A 16,347-nucleotide genomic window follows, 5' to 3' on the forward strand; every position below is an offset into this window, starting at 1 on the left:
AAGTGGACACAAGTATGAATCTTAAATTATTATTCTTTCTTCCATCACTTACACCCGAGGTGGGGGCAGGGGGAGATGAAGGGGACGGGGAGGGGGAAAACGCTTTTCCCCCACTAAGGCACTGAGTGGGAAAGCCGCAAGTAGAGAGAGTGGAAGTCACAGTGTGCCCACTCTCTGGGACTAAGCCCCAGGTTTCTCCAGCCCTGGGCTCCCCTATCACCTGAAATGCTAAGATGAGGCCCAGGGCTCCTGACCTCCCTTCTAATATATTACATCATCACTTTTTTAAATAGATACAGGGACTGGTCCCGCCACCCCTCCCTGTTTGACCCCTCCCCACTGTTGGGGGTACCTGGGCAGCTGTGCAAATGGGCATGGAGGTGCATGGGGAGAGGAGAGCACCGGGCCCCTGAACCTGCCCCTTTTAAGGAGGGGGAAGGGCCACCAGGCCAAAGAGGGTAGGGGAATAGTGCAAGGCAGAGCCCAGGCCGCAATGGGGGTCCAGCACCCAGCGAGGAAGGGGTAGGGTGAAGACTCTTCTCCACCCCAGGAGAATTGGTAGTTTAAAATGTGAAATTGGATTTCAACAAGACCATCAGAAGAGGCTATGTACAGAATGGGGGTGGACTCAGTCCTAAGAGCGACGGGCAAGGTCTAAGGAATGGACTCCTTTCCCCTAGGTCTGCTCCTCAGCTCACTTTTCCCAGGGGCAAGTGAGCTGCTTAGCTACCGTGTTGGCAAGGGGCACCCGTTCACAGGCCAGGATGGCTGGGTGTGACACTAGCTCACCGAAAGTGGTCGCTGCGGGGCGCTCGCCCTTACAGGGCATGGCCACCAGATGGCGCTGGCTTGCCCACTCCCTGCAAGGCTACCTCAACCCCTCACCCCAACCCACACCCAGCGCCTGCCAGCCCGGGGGCGGGCGTGAGTCAGGGGCAGCAAGCAGCAGAGGCGGCTCCGGCTTGCACCTGGGCGGGGAGGTGGGGAGAAGAGGGTAAGACGCCCGGCCCGCCCTGCCCTCTGGCCCCAGGGAGGGAGCGCCAGGAACAAGACATTCCCTGCCCCGGGACGCGGGAGGGGAGAGGTGGAGAGCTCCCTTAGCTGGGAGGAGCCCTTCTGCTACCCCCAGGGGCGGGCGAACCAATCAAGCCACCCTGCCCCCTTCTCCAGGACCCCATGACTCAGCTTTGGAACTGGGTGTGTGTGGGGGGGAACTGGGATGGCTCCGTCCTTACAGGCCCAGTCTCCCCCACCCCGCACCCCAATCTTTCAAGTTTCTACCATGTTACCCCCACTTACCCTTCCTTTGCCACCCCCCTTTGCATAATTTACTGCCAGGAAAAGGGAACAGAAACCAGGAAGGAGGGGTCTCGGAAGGGAGGGACAGTCCACCCCCTCACACACAACCAAAACCCAGGGGGCATGGGAGTGAGGCAAGGCTTTGGTCCCAAGCCCCAGTCTCCTAGAAACCCGCATAGCCGAAGTGGGACCCCACAAATCAAAGATAGATTATTGCTTCAATTCCCCAGTAGCAGCTGGGGACAGGGACCCTATCTTTACTGTGTGTGTAAATATATATATGTGCAATGTATGTGACATACAGATACACACACATAGATATTTCATGTATAACGCCTTGGGTGATCAGCCCAATCTAGAGAGCTTGTGCCCCAAAACCTCAGCTTGGAATTGGAATGAAGGCTCTGGGGAAAAAGGGGGTTGATTCTGATGCCAACGAGGCTCAGGAACCCTGACCACTTGTCTTATGTGCTCCCCATTGTGTGGCACGGCATCCCAGGCCTGTGCTGTTCCAGCCTGGCCATTCATCCCTCTTTTAAGAGGACTCCATGGCACCTTCAGCCTGTGGTGTGGTAGGTGTCCCCTCCTCCTCCTCCTCAGGGGGCCCTTGCGTAGTGACTGGGGGTCCTGTGGGGGCTGACTGCTCCCAGAATCGGGCCAAAGTGAGGCGGAAGGTGTCCAGGTGGCCATTGGAGAGGTCAAGGCCAGCGGGGGATGGGGCGGTGGTAGAGGGGGGTGGGTAGTGCGGTGGCGCATCATCCTTGCGGCGCCTTCGGGTGCGCACCTCCAGGCAGTTCTGGCCCTTGAGATGGCGCTGCAGGTGGTCCTCCTTGGCGAAAGCCTTGTGGCACAGGTGGCACTCGTAGGGCCGGTCCCCAGTGTGCAGGTGCATGTGGTTCTTGAGGTCGTAGCTATGCAGGAAGCGGGCTGGGCAGTGTGGGCACGAATAGGGGCGCTCTCCTGTGTGCTTCCGCATGTGGATCTTCAGTTTGTCATTCCTGGTGCAAGCAGGGGAAAGGGTGGCACCGGTCAGGCCTCGTCCCACTCTCATTCCTCCCTGCTCTTTCCCCAGCACTGCCCCACGATACTCTTTCTGATTGGCTCCTAGCTTAGTGGGCCCTGCACCACCTGCGCCTCTGGACCCAGGAAACCTTCTTGGGCACTAGACAGTCTGCAGGCATCCTCTCTGGTTGCCTCTTTTGGCCTCCCAGCTCGTTCCAGGAACTCGCAAGAGTTCTGGACCCTACTAGAACCATCTGCGGTCACTCACTCAAATCCCATACCCACCTCAGCCCACTCTAGGCCCTGGGCCCCACTTGGTGCTCACCTGGTGAAGCGGACGCCGCAGACCTCACAGGCAAAGGGCTTCTCACCGGTATGGGTCCTCATGTGTCGTGGCAGTTTGCCTGCTCCGTGGATTATCTTGTGACACACTGGGCACTCCTGGGGCATCTGTGAACGGCGTTTACGCACCAGCTTGTCTTGGCCATCCAGGCCGGGTGCCAGGGTGTCCTGGTGCAAGGAACTTAGGTAGGCCATCAGGTCAGGATCGATGGCATCTTCATCCGAGCCCAGCTCCTCTGGTGATAGTGAGGGCTCATTGCTCTGTGTTAGCCCATAGGCTGGGGGATATACCAGCTCCTCCTCTTCTTCCTCACCCTCGCAGACCTCATAGTTCAGGGGCCCCTCAGGAGGTGAGGCAGCACCCGCGGGAGGACTGTAGCTGTCCCCAAGCCCACTGCCCCCACTGTTGCCCACTCTACTAACCACCCCTTCTTCTTCGTAGGTCAAGGGATGGGCGAGTACCGTGGGCGGCTCAGGGACCAGATGGTTTGCTCGGGCCCCCTTGGTTTGAAGAAAAGCTTTTCGGGGCTTGCGGCTGCGGCGGGCAACAGGTCGAGGTGGCGGTGGTGGTAGGAGGAGGGGCACCTGTGGAGGGCTATCTTCACCATTGGGCACTCCCGAAGCTGAGGCTGTGGTGGTAGCAGTGGCAAAAGCCTCCAGGTACTGTCGGGCTCGCTCACAGTCATCCTCATCTGGGCTAGGGGCTTCTAGCCCACTGCCTTGTAGAATCTCCATGCAGGCAGCAATAACACAGGGGATTTCCAATAGCCGGGCAGCTTGGAGGACGGCTGGCATGTTGGCGCTGCTGGTTGTCAGTGTGGCTGTGTAGGCAAATTCAAGCAGGGCACCCAGGGCCTCTGGCCCTACAAAGTCCAGCTCACACACACCGGCCCCTGCTCCTCCAGCAGCCATCCCGCCACCTCCTCCTGTTCCCATAACCGCGCTCCCCCCACCCTCCGTGAAGAGCTTCTTGAAGTAGTGGCTGCAGGCGGCCAGCACAGCCCTGTGGGTGCGGTACTCCAGCCCCTGCGTCCGGATGGTGAGGTCGCATAGATGGCCCAGCTGGCGCTGCTCATTGAGGCAGCTCAGCAGCTCACTGCTGTGGTCTGGGAATGGAATGCCAATCAAGTCATCTTCAGGGCTCCCCATCTTCTCCTGCAGGGTCAAGGAGAGGGTGAGGTTAGAGCCCTTCTTCCTATATGGGGAGCTGGCTCTCTTACTGGAGGAGGGCTCCATACTGGCCACTCTTTTAAGTGCTTTATGTTTGTTAGTATCCCATACCCTTCCAAAGTGTGACCTCCTTCCATGTCAAGTACAAAGGAACTGCTGTTTGGACAGATGAAGCAACTTGCTTTCCAGGTGAAGTGCCAAGTGAGTAGGGCCACCCGGCAGCCCCAGCCCCACCACACCTTCCAAAGCCTTGTACTGCTTTAGTCTGCTTCTGGGCAGTCCTGCCTTTCTGTTAGTTTCAGATAGACTTCCACTTCACCTTCCTTATTCCCTCACCCTTAAGAAGAACCACTGAGCCAGACGGTGGTGGCGCACACCCTTAATCCCAGCACTCGGGAGGCAGAGGCAGGTGGATCTCTGTGAGTTCAAGGCCAGCCTGGTCTACAGCAAGTTCCAAGACAGACTCCATAGCTACAAAGAAACCCTGTCTCAAAAAAAAAAAAAAAAAAAAGGTTTGGGCTTCAGAAAAACTAACTAGAAGTACTAGAAGGAAATGGTGACACTGGCTTCTTCAGACATTTGCAAACTGGGGAATGGTCTCTGGTAGAACCTCCTGGTAGCTCTGGTAGAGGCCAAGGAGACTTGAGAATGATAACACACCAAAGTTGTCAGGTAAGGCATGTCTCGGTTCTGTCACAAGCATACCCTACAAACAAAAGGAACCATCCTCTCCAGATGGTGATGGGGCTGCGCAGGTCTTTAATCCCTGCGCAGATAGAGGCGGGCAGATCTCTGTGAGTTCAGGGCCAGCCTGGTCTACAGAGTGAATTCTAGGACAGCTAGGAGTAGTACACAGAGAAACTGTCTCAAAAAGCAAATGAAAAAGAGTCATCCTCTTCCTCCTCATGCCACCGCCCCCAGAAAGCCACCCAAAGTTCATCTTTCCTTCAAGATCCCCGCTCCCCACATCCTCCCTCATGGCCAAGGAGCAGCTACCCGATGCTGGGGTGTCACTGGCGCAGGTACTTCCTGCCCCCCCAGATAAGCATCACCCCTGCTGCTGAAAGGCCAAGTCCCACCCCTACCCTCCCCCACCATCTCTCTTCCCTGTTCCAGAGGACCCTGCCTCTCCAGAGGGGTGGGGAGGGCAAGGGTTGGTGAGTGGCCTAGTTGAATGACCTTGAACAAGTAAGCCTCTGTGGTGAGGGCCGGTGTACCAGGTGTGGCACAGTGCCTAGCACACAGTAAGGGCTCAGTCAGTGGTCTGGCCAATACTTTCCTGTTACACAAGAAGGGGTTGGGGACAACAGGTGTGGTGGCACACACCTTAAATCCCAGCACTTGGGAGGCAGAAGCAGGTGGATCTCTGTGAGTTTGAGGTCAGTAAAGTTAAGTTCCAGGACAGTCAGAGCTCTGTAGAGAGACTCTGTCTCAAACAAACCAAACCAAAACAACAACAACAACAAACAAACAAACAGGGGCTGGGAAGAGAAGCTGCAAAAGCCCAGCCCATCAGCGCTGACAGGTTTAGTCTAGAACAGTGGTTCTCAACCGTGGGTCTGGACTCCGCTGGATGCCAGCGGGTGGCCCTTTCACAGGGCCACCTAAGACCTCGGGAAACACGGACATTGACATACGCACTAAACTACAGTTATGAAGCTGCAGTGACAAGAAGATAAAGGGTCTCGGCGCTCAGTGGTAGGAAGGTGAGGACCACTGGCCTAGAGCGAACAGAGACTGGACAGCTGGGCTCGGACAGAGCTGGGCTCAACCAGGCTTGAGTTTGAATTCCTAGCTTTGGTCTTAAGCAAGTGATTTTTATCTCTGAGCCTCTTTCCTCATCCTGATACTGGACAATTCCAGCTGACTCCAGGGGTTGAGAGGGGTAAGTGAGGCCAGGTGTGGCAGAACGCCTGCCACACAGTAGGGCTCAGTCAGTAGTTCAGCCTCTGGGCAGATTCCAGCGCACACGGCCCTGCTGGGAGAACTGCAGGGAGACAGGTCGGCCCCTCTCCTCCGTGAAGGAACTCACCCTGAGGGAGCCAGGGAGATGCCTGACCTTGGACAAGTCACTTCCTTTGTGCTGAGGCCTAGTCCTCCCTGTAGGTAAAGGCAATCCTTAGGGCAAGTCCCTCTGGTCCCTGTGACATTTTGTCTGTGTCCTCCCTGACATTCCAACAGCTGGCCAACCCTAGCCATCTACGGGAAAGACCTTTGGGGGGTGGGGCGGAAGTCAGGGGCTACACATTTCCTCTTTGGGACATAACAATTACACTGTCACAGTGGCTGACTTGCTGGCCACCTTCACCGCAAAGATGGAGCGCTGTATGAAGTGAACAGGAGCCACTTGTCTGCTTGGAAGCAACACCTGGGAACCCCCAGATAGCTCACCTGTCCCCACCTTAAGCCCCCAGACCACTTCTCCTCCTGGGGGACCAAGCAGTATGGAGTCCTCTCCCTTCCAGTACTTTACATATGGTTAGAAAGGCCCCAGGACTTAAGAATAAACAAACATCAGGTGGGTACCAAGAGTAGAAGCAGCAGCAGTGGCTGCCACTTAAACAGCAGTGGGCACCCTCCTGGGCCCAAGTGCGTCATATTCCTCCTAAGGGGCATGGGTGGAGCTATCCTTGCTGCCTATTGGCTGAGCTGGGCACCCGGAGACACGTGGCTCACCCCATCCTTCACCCTCCTTCCCTACCCACTCCATCTATTCCCGTTGGTAAACCTGTCTCCTTTCTCCCACCCCAGGGCTGATCTCCATGGCAACTTGGTATGGCAGGTGCACTGATTGGCTGATCTTGCTATCAGGGTACAGGTCTGAGTGGTTCACCACCAACTCACACAGGGCTTGGGCAAGGGTGGGTGTTTAGTTCCTTAGGCCCAAATCCAATGCCTATGGCCACAAGGTATCGAGGAAGAACTATGGAGGCAGATGGCATACAGCAGAGAGGGTGTTCTGGGAAATCCCCTAGCCCTGGCACCCATACCAACTGAGGTGCCACCTGGAACTATGATGGTGCCAACCGGGCCAAGGGGGCACTCCTAGCTCTATCATATGGGAGGAGTTAGTGGGGTGGAGGCCTCCCCTTCTTTCTGCCAGGGTGGGGCACTGGTGCCAGTGTGCCCACCCCATCTTGGGCACCCTTCCCACATCTGTATCCCAGAGGGCCCAGTCCCCTTGAGACGCCCCATGTAGGCAGCCCATCCCCACCCAGCCTGGCATGCCCCCTCTTGCTAAGACCTTGTGGGCATGGGTGTGTGTGGTGGTTGAGGGGGGGCAGCTGTGCCAGGGAACCAGGCAAGGTCTGTTTGGTCTGTTTGCCTGGTAGGGGAAAGTACTGGGGGCCCCGCCCCATCACTCCCCTCTTTCTTGCCACCCCCCCAGGCTCCCCTCATTGTCAGGCCTGCTAGACCGGCCAGGCCAGTGGGCAGCTTTCTTGAAACCAGGCCCTGTGTCAAGCCTGCAACACCTTTCGTGGGGGAAAACTTGAGGGTGACATGGTAAAGGGTGACCAAGATGGGAGTCCCTATGACCTACCCATCAGTACTGAGAGGCACCTGCTAGAGAGTGTCTACCAGACAGCCAAACACAGAGGGTGCTGGTCTACTCGAGAAGACAAAGGCAGCTAGAATCTTTCAGGTGCTGACCTTAGGCAGCTTCCAGACTAGGGCTGAGGGGCTCCAGGGCCAACCATGCCGGTCTGAGCCAGCTGAAGGGCAGGCATAGGAGGCCCTGAATGGGGCAGCCAAAGAAAGCTGGCTCCCCCTTCTCCCCACCTTGGGGATTAGGGGACTGAGGCTTAGTGTGGGGGGCAGCCGACAGAACCAGGATTAGTGGCGTAAAAAATAGATGTGGGCTGATACGCAGCAGCACAGAGCATCACCACCCACCCCGCCCCCATCCAAGGCCCCTTCTCTGCCAAAGGACCATAGAGGGTGAGGACCAGGCGGAAACACCTTCCTGCTAGGGATGACTGAGACCCAAGACTGCCCAGGACTCCTGGTGCCTGGGCTGGTCACCCCTCCCCCTCTTTCTCCTTTCTGCCCCCACCCCCTAACCCCAGCTCCAGCCTCAGGTTCTCTTCCTGTTTTTTTGGAACGCAGTTTGCACGAAGCTAGGGCTTTAGCCTGTGGCTGGACCAGAAGGATAGGGAAAATTGGACAGACAGTTCAAAGTTATTGGGGACCCAGGAATCCGTATTCCATGATTCCCTCCAACCTTTCTGGGGCCAAAGGGTCACTGACATCGTAACTGCTCAGTTTCAGGCAGGTGAGGCGGCTGAGCCACATGTCACTGGAGGACTGGAAGAACTTACACAGACAGGGCCAAAAGACAGGTCCTGGGTCCAGGGATGCCCAAGACATTTAAAGGAGCTCTCCTCTGCAGCCCCTCTAAACTTGTACATGTCTTCCCCATCCCCCATGTGACGCTTCCCCCCCTCCTAACCTCACCACCCCCAGCACTCACACTTCCTGGGGGCCAAGGCGGGGAAGAGAGACCGCAAGCCACGAAGGGGGAAGGAGGCAAGGGGAGCTGGCTGCTTCCCGGTGCTGTGGGGGTTAAGCTCCCAGTGGGTCCCGATCCTGGTGCAGGGGCTCCTGATTTGAGGGTTACCACCAGGCTCCTTTTCTCTCTCGCATACGGCCCTTTAGCCATCAAGGAGAATGGAACGAGATAAAGATGGCGGAGGAAGGAATGGGGCGCCGCTTCCCCAGCCTCACATCTCCACCTCTGGGGACCCCAGCTCACCGGCAGCCCCTGACTCTCAGCCTTCCTTGTTTGGACCTCTCTTTCAGTCTTTCAGCCTTCTTCTTTCCACTGGCTGTGGCCTCCTCTTCCCAGCACAGGCTTGAACCTGGGTTCCCTTCCTTAGTTCTGATGGGCTTTCTCGTCTCTCCCATGCTTGTCCCACAGACTGCTGCTAGGAACCATCCTCAGAGATTTCTTCCCCTCTCCCATCACTTCTCTCACTGACCTCTCCTGAGCCCAACATCAACCACGCTCCAAGTGTCCCTCTTCAAGCCTGTGCAGGGCAGGCACGGCGGAAGAGCCAAATCAAGACCAGGGCTTGTTCCACAAAGCCTGGTCTTAATGAAGAAATAGTTTAATTTTGGGTACCCATACCTGCCTTGTGAAGGAAGCAGAGGACCAAAATTTGGGAGCCACTTGGAGAAAAGAGGTGGGAGAGGTAGGGTGCGCGGCGAGAGCGGATGTGGGGTAAGGGGGACAGCAAGTGCCTCTCTGCCCGTCAGAGTTTCCAGCCCTGAAGCTACTGGACTTTCCCCAGAAAGTGGCCACCCTGAGCCAGGTAACCATTCACTGGACAGACCCTGGTCATCAGGGTTCCCAGCAGAGTCTGGTTAGCCAGTGCCAGCTCTTCTTAGGGCTAAGGAGACTACTCAAAGTGCCAGGGTCTACCTTGTATCCCCCTCCCCCCCAGGCCATATCTTTGGCTGGGTAACCAAGCTGGCTGGTAACTCCACACCCGCTTAGCCGCAGGCAGAAACCTGAGCCCCCCCAAGCCCCAGAAGACACCCCAGCCGGGTCCCCGGAGCCCAGCTCCTTGAAGGCCTGTCCAACCTCCTGACCCGGCCCAGCAAGCAAGCTTCTGTGGAACCCTTCTTCTGCCTTTCTTGCTCCTCTTGGGTCCCTTAGACTCTGAAGCCTCCCCACACTTCAGCGCCTCCGCTCCTCTTCCCTAAAGCCTACAGTGAAACCTGGGCACCCTCTTCCTAGCCTGTTCTTCAGCTCTCCTCTGACCCTTGGCCAATTCTAGGCCTCCGAGCCTCCCCTGGGGCCTGACCTCCTGAGCCAGAGCAGGGCCTACTCACCTGAACGCTGAGGGGCCTTGCCGGCAACTCCTCCTGGTCCCTGGGGGCAGCACGTTGGGAGGGTGGGGGAGGGATAACTGGGGGGGTTAGGGTGTCTGTTCCCCCACTCCAGCTCCCTCCTTCAAAGGGGCCGCCCACGACCTGGCCCAGTCCCTCCCCCTGCAGCCTTAACCCTCTGGGTGCTGTCCCCCTCCCCCAGCTTGGAGGGAGGGGTTACAGAAGAGCTGGCAGCGTGGGAGAGGGCCCAGAATCTGTCTGCAATGCCCAAAGCCCCAGCTGTCCCCACCCCCGCCTGTCCTTGCTCAGTCCTAAAAGGGGAAAAAGGTGAGGGGCAGGAAAGGTAGGAGCTAGGCCAGTCCAGGAGGACAGAGGTGAGGAGGAGCAATGGGAGAGGTTGCTGGAGGTGGGACCAGGAGAAGGAAGAAGGGAGGGGAGGGGACAGAAGACAGCAGTGGCCAAATTGGGAGGAGGGGAACTCAGGACAGTCAGTGCCAAGGGTGACAGGTGCCCAGGTCCCAGCCCCTCGGGGTATGTGGGATTGAGAGACCATAAGGAGACCCTCCAGAACCTAGGAAGCCCTTGCCCCTTGCTGGGAGCTGTCCGGATTCTCTTCACCTTGTACCAGGCTGGGGCCCTCAGGGGCTGGGCAAGGCAGCACCCGCCCTCCTCATAGCCTCACCCCAAACCCACTCACATACCACAGTTCCTCGCCAGGGCGCCAGTCCTGCCAACCAGGCCAGGGGGCAGCACTCATGCCAGGACCCCAGTGACCAGGGGGACAGAGCTGGCTGAGGAGGGGTAGACATACTGGGGGAGCTGTAGGCACCGAAAGAGGAAGAAGCTGGGAGGGGGCATCTTCTGGGAAGCTCCTAGCCCCACCCCTTGCGCAAGCCACTGCTCCCCTGGCTGGTTGGGTGGGACCCGCCTGGGCCTGAGGGGCAACTCAGGAAAGCTCTGAGAGGAGATGAGTGGCTACAGAATGTCGTGCAACTCCTGGAATTTCTTACTCTTGGAATGAAAGATACCCCAGTGTCCTCCAGAGAGTAGGCCATCCCAGGTTCTGGTAGGCTCAGAGAGAATCACAGAAATGTCTCCTAAGATACCCCCTCCCTGCTACCCCCAACAGCTGCTGGCTCAGTGCCGCTGGCCTGCTGCTCCTCACCGGCTCCCGGCCTGGCTGGCAGCTACCCACCAGGATGCTGGCAGTCCTGCCCGCCTCTCCCTCCTACCCCCTGCTCGCAGTGCCCTATGCCAACTGTGGGCCTGGGGTGGGGGAGGGTCACTTCTATGCCTTGGTGCCAGGCAGGCGGGCCCAGGCCCCTGAGGTCCTATAGATAAGCCCCAGGACCCTGTCCTTAAGCCACCTCCTTAAGAGGAAGCATATTGCTCAGGGCTGATACAGAACACGGATAGACCTGTGAGCAGTTACTGAAGGATCCACGCCCCAAGGTGGGGACCAGCGTCTCTCCTGTCACCAGGCGCCAGTCTCCCAGCACTCCCCCTGCAAATGCTTGGGCACCAAAGTCCCTGCAATTCCTGAGAGCCTCAGTCTAATGCCTAGAGCTGGTGAGGGAGCAGGGTGGGGCTGCTCCCTGCCCTTTGATCCCCATAAAGGGAGGGAACTAGCCTGGAGGGCAGGGGGGCAAGGGAGGAGTCCATGGGGCCCCTCATTTCCCCTGCCAGGGGCATCAGGGCAGGGTGTGGGCATCTCCTGGGTGGGGCTCATCCTAAGGTGAGGATGGGTAGTATGTCTTAGCATGAGAGGTGCATGTCAATGCGTGGTGTTATATGGGAATGTAATGGTAAGAACAAAGTAAGGAGAATACAGAGGGTCTCTACGTTGCAACCCATCCCAGTCCGGACTTTACCCTTACCCAGAAACACTTTCAGACTCAACCAAATTGAGAGCTCAAAGAGGACTACAACTCCCAGTGTGCACCACAGCTGTTTTACATGTACATTGGGAGTTGTAGTTCCCTTAAGGGGCCCTGGGTTCTCTTCTCAAGAGTTTAGTGGGTAGGTTAGGGAGAGAATGGTCATGGACCTCTCCAAGCCCAGCACTATTTAAGAGTAAAAGCAGGCTAGGAGGTTCATGGTGGGGAGAGAAGACCCCCTTATTCCAGGCAAAGGGGGAAGAAAAGAAGGAAGGAAGGTCGAGAGGATGTCTGTTGAAAGGGGCATATGGGTGGGGAGGAGCTGGGGGGGTGGAAACAGGAAGGAAATTGAAGCCAGAGACATGAAGTCGAAAGCAAGTTCTTGGGGGAGCCCCACTCTGAGGCGTGGCAGAGACTGGGAAGACATTTCTCCTGCCATTCTGGTGACCTGGGAAGGCATAAGAGGAATTAGTTATGTTCAGTGGTATCGAAGTAACATATTGTGTGTGTGTGTGTGGGGGGGGTGTTATTGGCTCCATTTGCCCGTCACCAGCCCTCTTTTGCCAAGGGCACCCTGAAACTCTGGGTGCGGTACAGCATTTGCTGGGTCCTAGGAAAGCTGGGAGGAGTTGGGGTAAGGGCTCCATGGCAAGTACTGTGAAGGCAGCTGCGGGGTAGGCCCAGGTGTGAGGTCAGCGGAATGGCAGGACAGAGACCACAGAAGCCTCAGGGAGGAGTGAGCTAATGTCCCTGTGCCACCTGCTTCCACCCGTCTCAGGCTATGGGCCAGAAGAGGGAGGCCTCCTCTGGCCTCACTGAGGCATTTGCTGGAGTTCCTCCTGGACTAGTGGCCTATCAACATCAAATATGGCCTCGTAGGGAGCCAGATGGCCACTGGGTATCTTTCCCTGGTAGAGATGGGCAAGAGAACGGCTTTGAAGACACTTTTTTTCTTAGTTTCCCAAAGTTCTGTGACAAACGCTGACAGGCCACAAGATTACTGCCAAGGCCTGAGCGTGGCTAAGTGGTGGTAGTGGGGTCTGTCTTGGTCCTCCAGTCCGTGATGGTGGTGGACCCAAGTCATTCTGTCCCCTTCTCCCCAGTCCCCCAGGCCTGCATTGGCACCTGGCCGCTTCTGTGTTGGCAGGACTGGAGGGGGGGGGGCAGCAAGGCAACTTCAAACTGTCCGGGCAAAACGTCAAGTTTACTCACGAGTTTACTCAGCAGGAGGGGGAGAGGCCAGAGCAGGCACACCCCATGCCAGGGTCCTATCCATCTGCCTGTCTCCACCTTCCTCCCCCACCCTCCTTTCAGCCCTAGGCCAAAACAGGCACAAGCCCCAAGGCCTGGTGGCAGGGCTGTCTTAACTCTCAGGAAGGTCAGAGAGCCAAGCAAACTGGAGGCAGGAAGCCCTGAAGCAGGCCCAGAGGCTTCTATCAGAGGGCACTGCCCTGCCTGGAGCCCATTTATTCCCCATTTCAGGTCCTTGGCCTTGTGCCAAAAGAACTGGGCCTCTCAGTCATCTAGAAGAGGGCCTTGCCTCCTCCACCTGAGCAGTCTGTTGGGCTAGTAACTTTTGACCCCAAATGTCCACTCCTGGGCTGGGCCTCGGGTACCAACATGATGCCATTAGGATCCCATTCATCTTACCCTTGGCCTGGAATGGGGGGGCCAGCACTCTATCTGACCTACTTCCCTTTCCTCCCCACCTGTTTTCACTCTCGGCTTCTCTCCCCAAGCCTTCACTGTCCCCACCCCAGAGGTGCTCCACCCCCCCTGCCTGCTGGGTCCCCTCCCCCACTCTTCCCCAGGGTGCCAAGTGCAAGCACACAAAGGGCCCGATGGTGCATTGTTAGCCCAGCCCCCGCTGCCCGCCGCGCCCTCCTGGGGCAGGCACTAGGCCAAGGAGGAGCTGGGGGCGGTGGGTGCCAGGGGGCACCATGGGGAAGGGGAAGAGGGCAACACCTGTCTCCCGGACACTGGGGCTGTATCACCTGGACTGAGTAGCGGTGAGAAGGGCCCATTAGAGCAGGCTTGTCTTCTTCACCTGAGCCTAGTGGGCACTGCTTTCTTCCCCAGAGCCCCTTTCTGGCAATATTAACCCCTTCCTGACCCCAGGCTGGGGGGAGGTGCCCAAGGGAGGGGACAGTGTCTGGGGGTGTCAGCAGGCAGCAGCGTGCCTACAGCAACCATGTAACAGAGGCACGCTGGGGGAGCTGGGGTCCCGGGGGCCAGGGACAAGAAGCACTGGCAGAGATTTCTCCCTGTTTCATCAGCTGCTCCAGGGGGAGCCCCCTGTCCTTCTCCCCAGTTGCCACTAAGGAGGAACACTAACTACCATCCAAACCCAGTCACAAATATGCCCTTCTCCAGCCCAGCACAATACTTATGCCCAGTATCTCTTCCCAATCTAGTGTCCACTCCATGCCAGCTCTCTATAAACAGTGCCAGGAGGGTACAGGGGTGACCAAACCAGTTGGTGTGTGTGGGGTAGCAAAACGCAACTCCATAATCCTCCAGGCCTTAGCGCCCCCCCCAAAACACACACTCCCTTGGGGAACAGAGAGTTCTTATCTTGGTTTAACTCCTCACTTTCCAATCTGGCTCCCCCAACCCCTGATAAACGGTCCCCTTCTCTAGGAATAAGTTGGGGCAAGAAGAAATAGCTGCGCTGACTCATTCCCATTCTCAGCTGCAGCTAGGGGTCTCCAAAGCATTCGGGCGGGGGTCAATTCAAGAACGCCCTCCACCTGGCCCGGAAGCCAGGACAGCTTGCCGGTCTCCCCCTCTCCCCAGCACCCACTTCCGGTGTCCCAAACTAGGTCAGCAGTGCTCGTTTCCTGTGGGTCAGCTAGCACCGGCGCCTCAGCCCCTCCCCTGCTCTGGACCCAGGCTCCCCGCCTTACCCCCCGCCCCCCAGGGCGCCCCGAGGTCTCACCACGTCTCAGCCGCCCTTTGATACATGGGGGATGTGCGGGGCGGGGGGCAGGGGACCCGCCCTCTCTCCAAACACTAGCAGGGCCGGGGCGCCTGGGCAGGCACGTGTCCGGGCACAACCCGCTGCCCACGCTGCCCCCCCCCACTCCCACCCCCCCTCGCTCTGGCCAGGACACGTCGCTCTCTTACTTGGGTGGGGTGGGAGGAGGGGAGAGAAAGCTGGGAATGGAAAGCAGCGCCCCCCACCCCTTTGAATGGCCACCCTCTGCCAGCGGCGCGCACTAGATTTCTACCACACGGCGACCCCCGCTCTGGTTAGGGCAGGTGCGCCGGCGCCGGCGGCAAAACGGTGGTAGGTAGAGTTCTTATCACCCACCCGCGCGCTGGAGGAGTTGTGAGAGCAAAGGCTGACTTTGAAAAGGTGGTGGTGGGGCTGCAGCTTGAGAGAAGGGAATGTGATTGCGGAGCAGGAGGGGCAGAGGGGTCGTTCTGTCGAGCCGCACTACCGCAGGAGAGACGACGCGGCTCTAGAAGCGCAAGAAACCGAATAGTCCAGCCGGTAACTTTCCCCCCGAGTCGCGGTTCCTCCCGCCGCCCCCCAGCTCCCATGCCACTGGCCTGGGTCCAGCCCACCGCGCCAGGGGGGCGCGGAGCAGGGCGGGGGGGGGGCACGCGTTGTCCTAGTTAGAGTCCGTCAGCATTTCCATTCCCTCCGTTCGGTCGGGCTTGGGGTCTTCCCCCTAAAGTCACGGAGGCGACTGGGAGAAGTTCAGCGCAGCTCACCCCCTCTCCATCCCGTAGCTTACAGTCTGTCTGATATTAGAAGTGTAAAGAAAGTTTCTGGAGACCCTCCGCCCAGAGTTGGGGGAAGGCTGTAGTTCTCTACCTTTTCCTTCAAGTTAAAAACCAATTCCAAAGACCTAGGAAAGCTATAGGGAATGCGACTATTTGAAATCTGATGTGTGTGTGTGTGTGTGTACAGGGGTCTCACAGGACGCACGAAGGACACTGCAGTACGCTTGAGTCTAGTGGACCCCGAGCCAAGGGACAAAAAAGTAGGGTTCACTTACCTCTCAGCCGTCGGGTCCTCTCGCTGGAGCTGCAGATGCAGAGTGTGGGAAGAAGCGCGTCCCCCGCCAGGCCCGGGGGCTTGGGGCCCTGCTCCGGTCCTGGTCAGAAGGCCGCGGTCAGTGGCTCGCCGCTCGTTGCTGGGGGGCTCCTCCTCCGCCACCCTTTGCCTCCTCCTGCTGCCCGCCCCCCCTTGGCCGCGGAGAGCCGTACATTCACCTGGCTCCCACCCGCCCCCCCCCAGGGCCCGCCTCACCTGTCCTGCTGTCTCACCTGTCCTCCCGCTTGCTTTCCCCCATCCCTCCCCTCCCTCCCCCCGCCCCTGCCACCCCCAAACTCCCCCCCCACCCTTAGCAACACCCTCTGTCACTTCCTGGTTTTTCATCCGCCCCCCCCAGGCACCCCCTCCCTCCGCCCAATAAGGACATAAACTTCCACCTCTTCCAACAGCTAGTTCCAGCAGAGAGCATATGGATCCCTCCCTCCTTTTCGCCCCCTTCCTCCGAGCTCTTACTTCGCTCCCAGAGCCTTTCCCACCCTCTTCCTTTCCCTTCTTTCCTTCTATCTCCCTTCACCTGCCGCGATCCCTCTCCCTCTCTGCTTTCTACCACTATTTCCTCCAGTCCACCTTAACTGGAGCTCCGCCTCCGACCCCCGTCCAGCCCTCTGCTGCTGGCCAGCTCCACCCCCTGCACGCCACCGCCCTGCCCGCCCATTGGCCTGAACAGCCGCCTATCCCATTTGGGACGCGCCTAGGGTTCATCCAGGGAGTGGGTGGAGCTTGGGGCTGGCCTGAGACCAGAAGGGGAGGGAGGCCGAA

At 58.3% G+C, this 16,347-nt stretch overlaps 1 protein-coding gene across 3 annotated transcripts; it reads right to left on the reverse strand.

Moving 5' to 3' along the window:
- Positions 1-13: 13 nt before the first annotated feature.
- Zbtb7b (zinc finger and BTB domain containing 7B) lies at positions 14-15,838 on the reverse strand. Of its 3 annotated transcripts, none has more exons than XM_038311155.2 (4): positions 15,784-15,838; positions 15,530-15,628; positions 2,627-3,798; positions 14-2,297 (listed from the first exon to the last, which is right to left on the reverse strand). In XM_038311155.2, the coding sequence occupies exons 3-4, from the start codon at positions 3,790-3,792 to the stop codon at positions 1,835-1,837; spliced, it is 1,629 nt and encodes a 542-aa protein (XP_038167083.1). In that variant the 5' UTR covers positions 3,793-3,798; positions 15,530-15,628; positions 15,784-15,838; the 3' UTR covers positions 14-1,834. The 3 variants fall into 3 exon arrangements, with proteins under 3 accessions (XP_038167083.1, XP_038167084.1, XP_038167085.1); XM_038311156.2 differs by having other exon boundaries at positions 15,801-15,833; XM_038311157.2 differs by lacking the exon at positions 15,784-15,838 and adding an exon at positions 15,078-15,199 and having other exon boundaries at positions 15,530-15,751.
- Positions 15,839-16,347: the final 509 nt, after the last annotated feature.

This window comes from Arvicola amphibius, chromosome 14, assembly GCF_903992535.2.
Source record: "Arvicola amphibius chromosome 14, mArvAmp1.2, whole genome shotgun sequence".
Lineage (NCBI taxonomy): Eukaryota > Metazoa > Chordata > Mammalia > Rodentia > Cricetidae > Arvicola > Arvicola amphibius.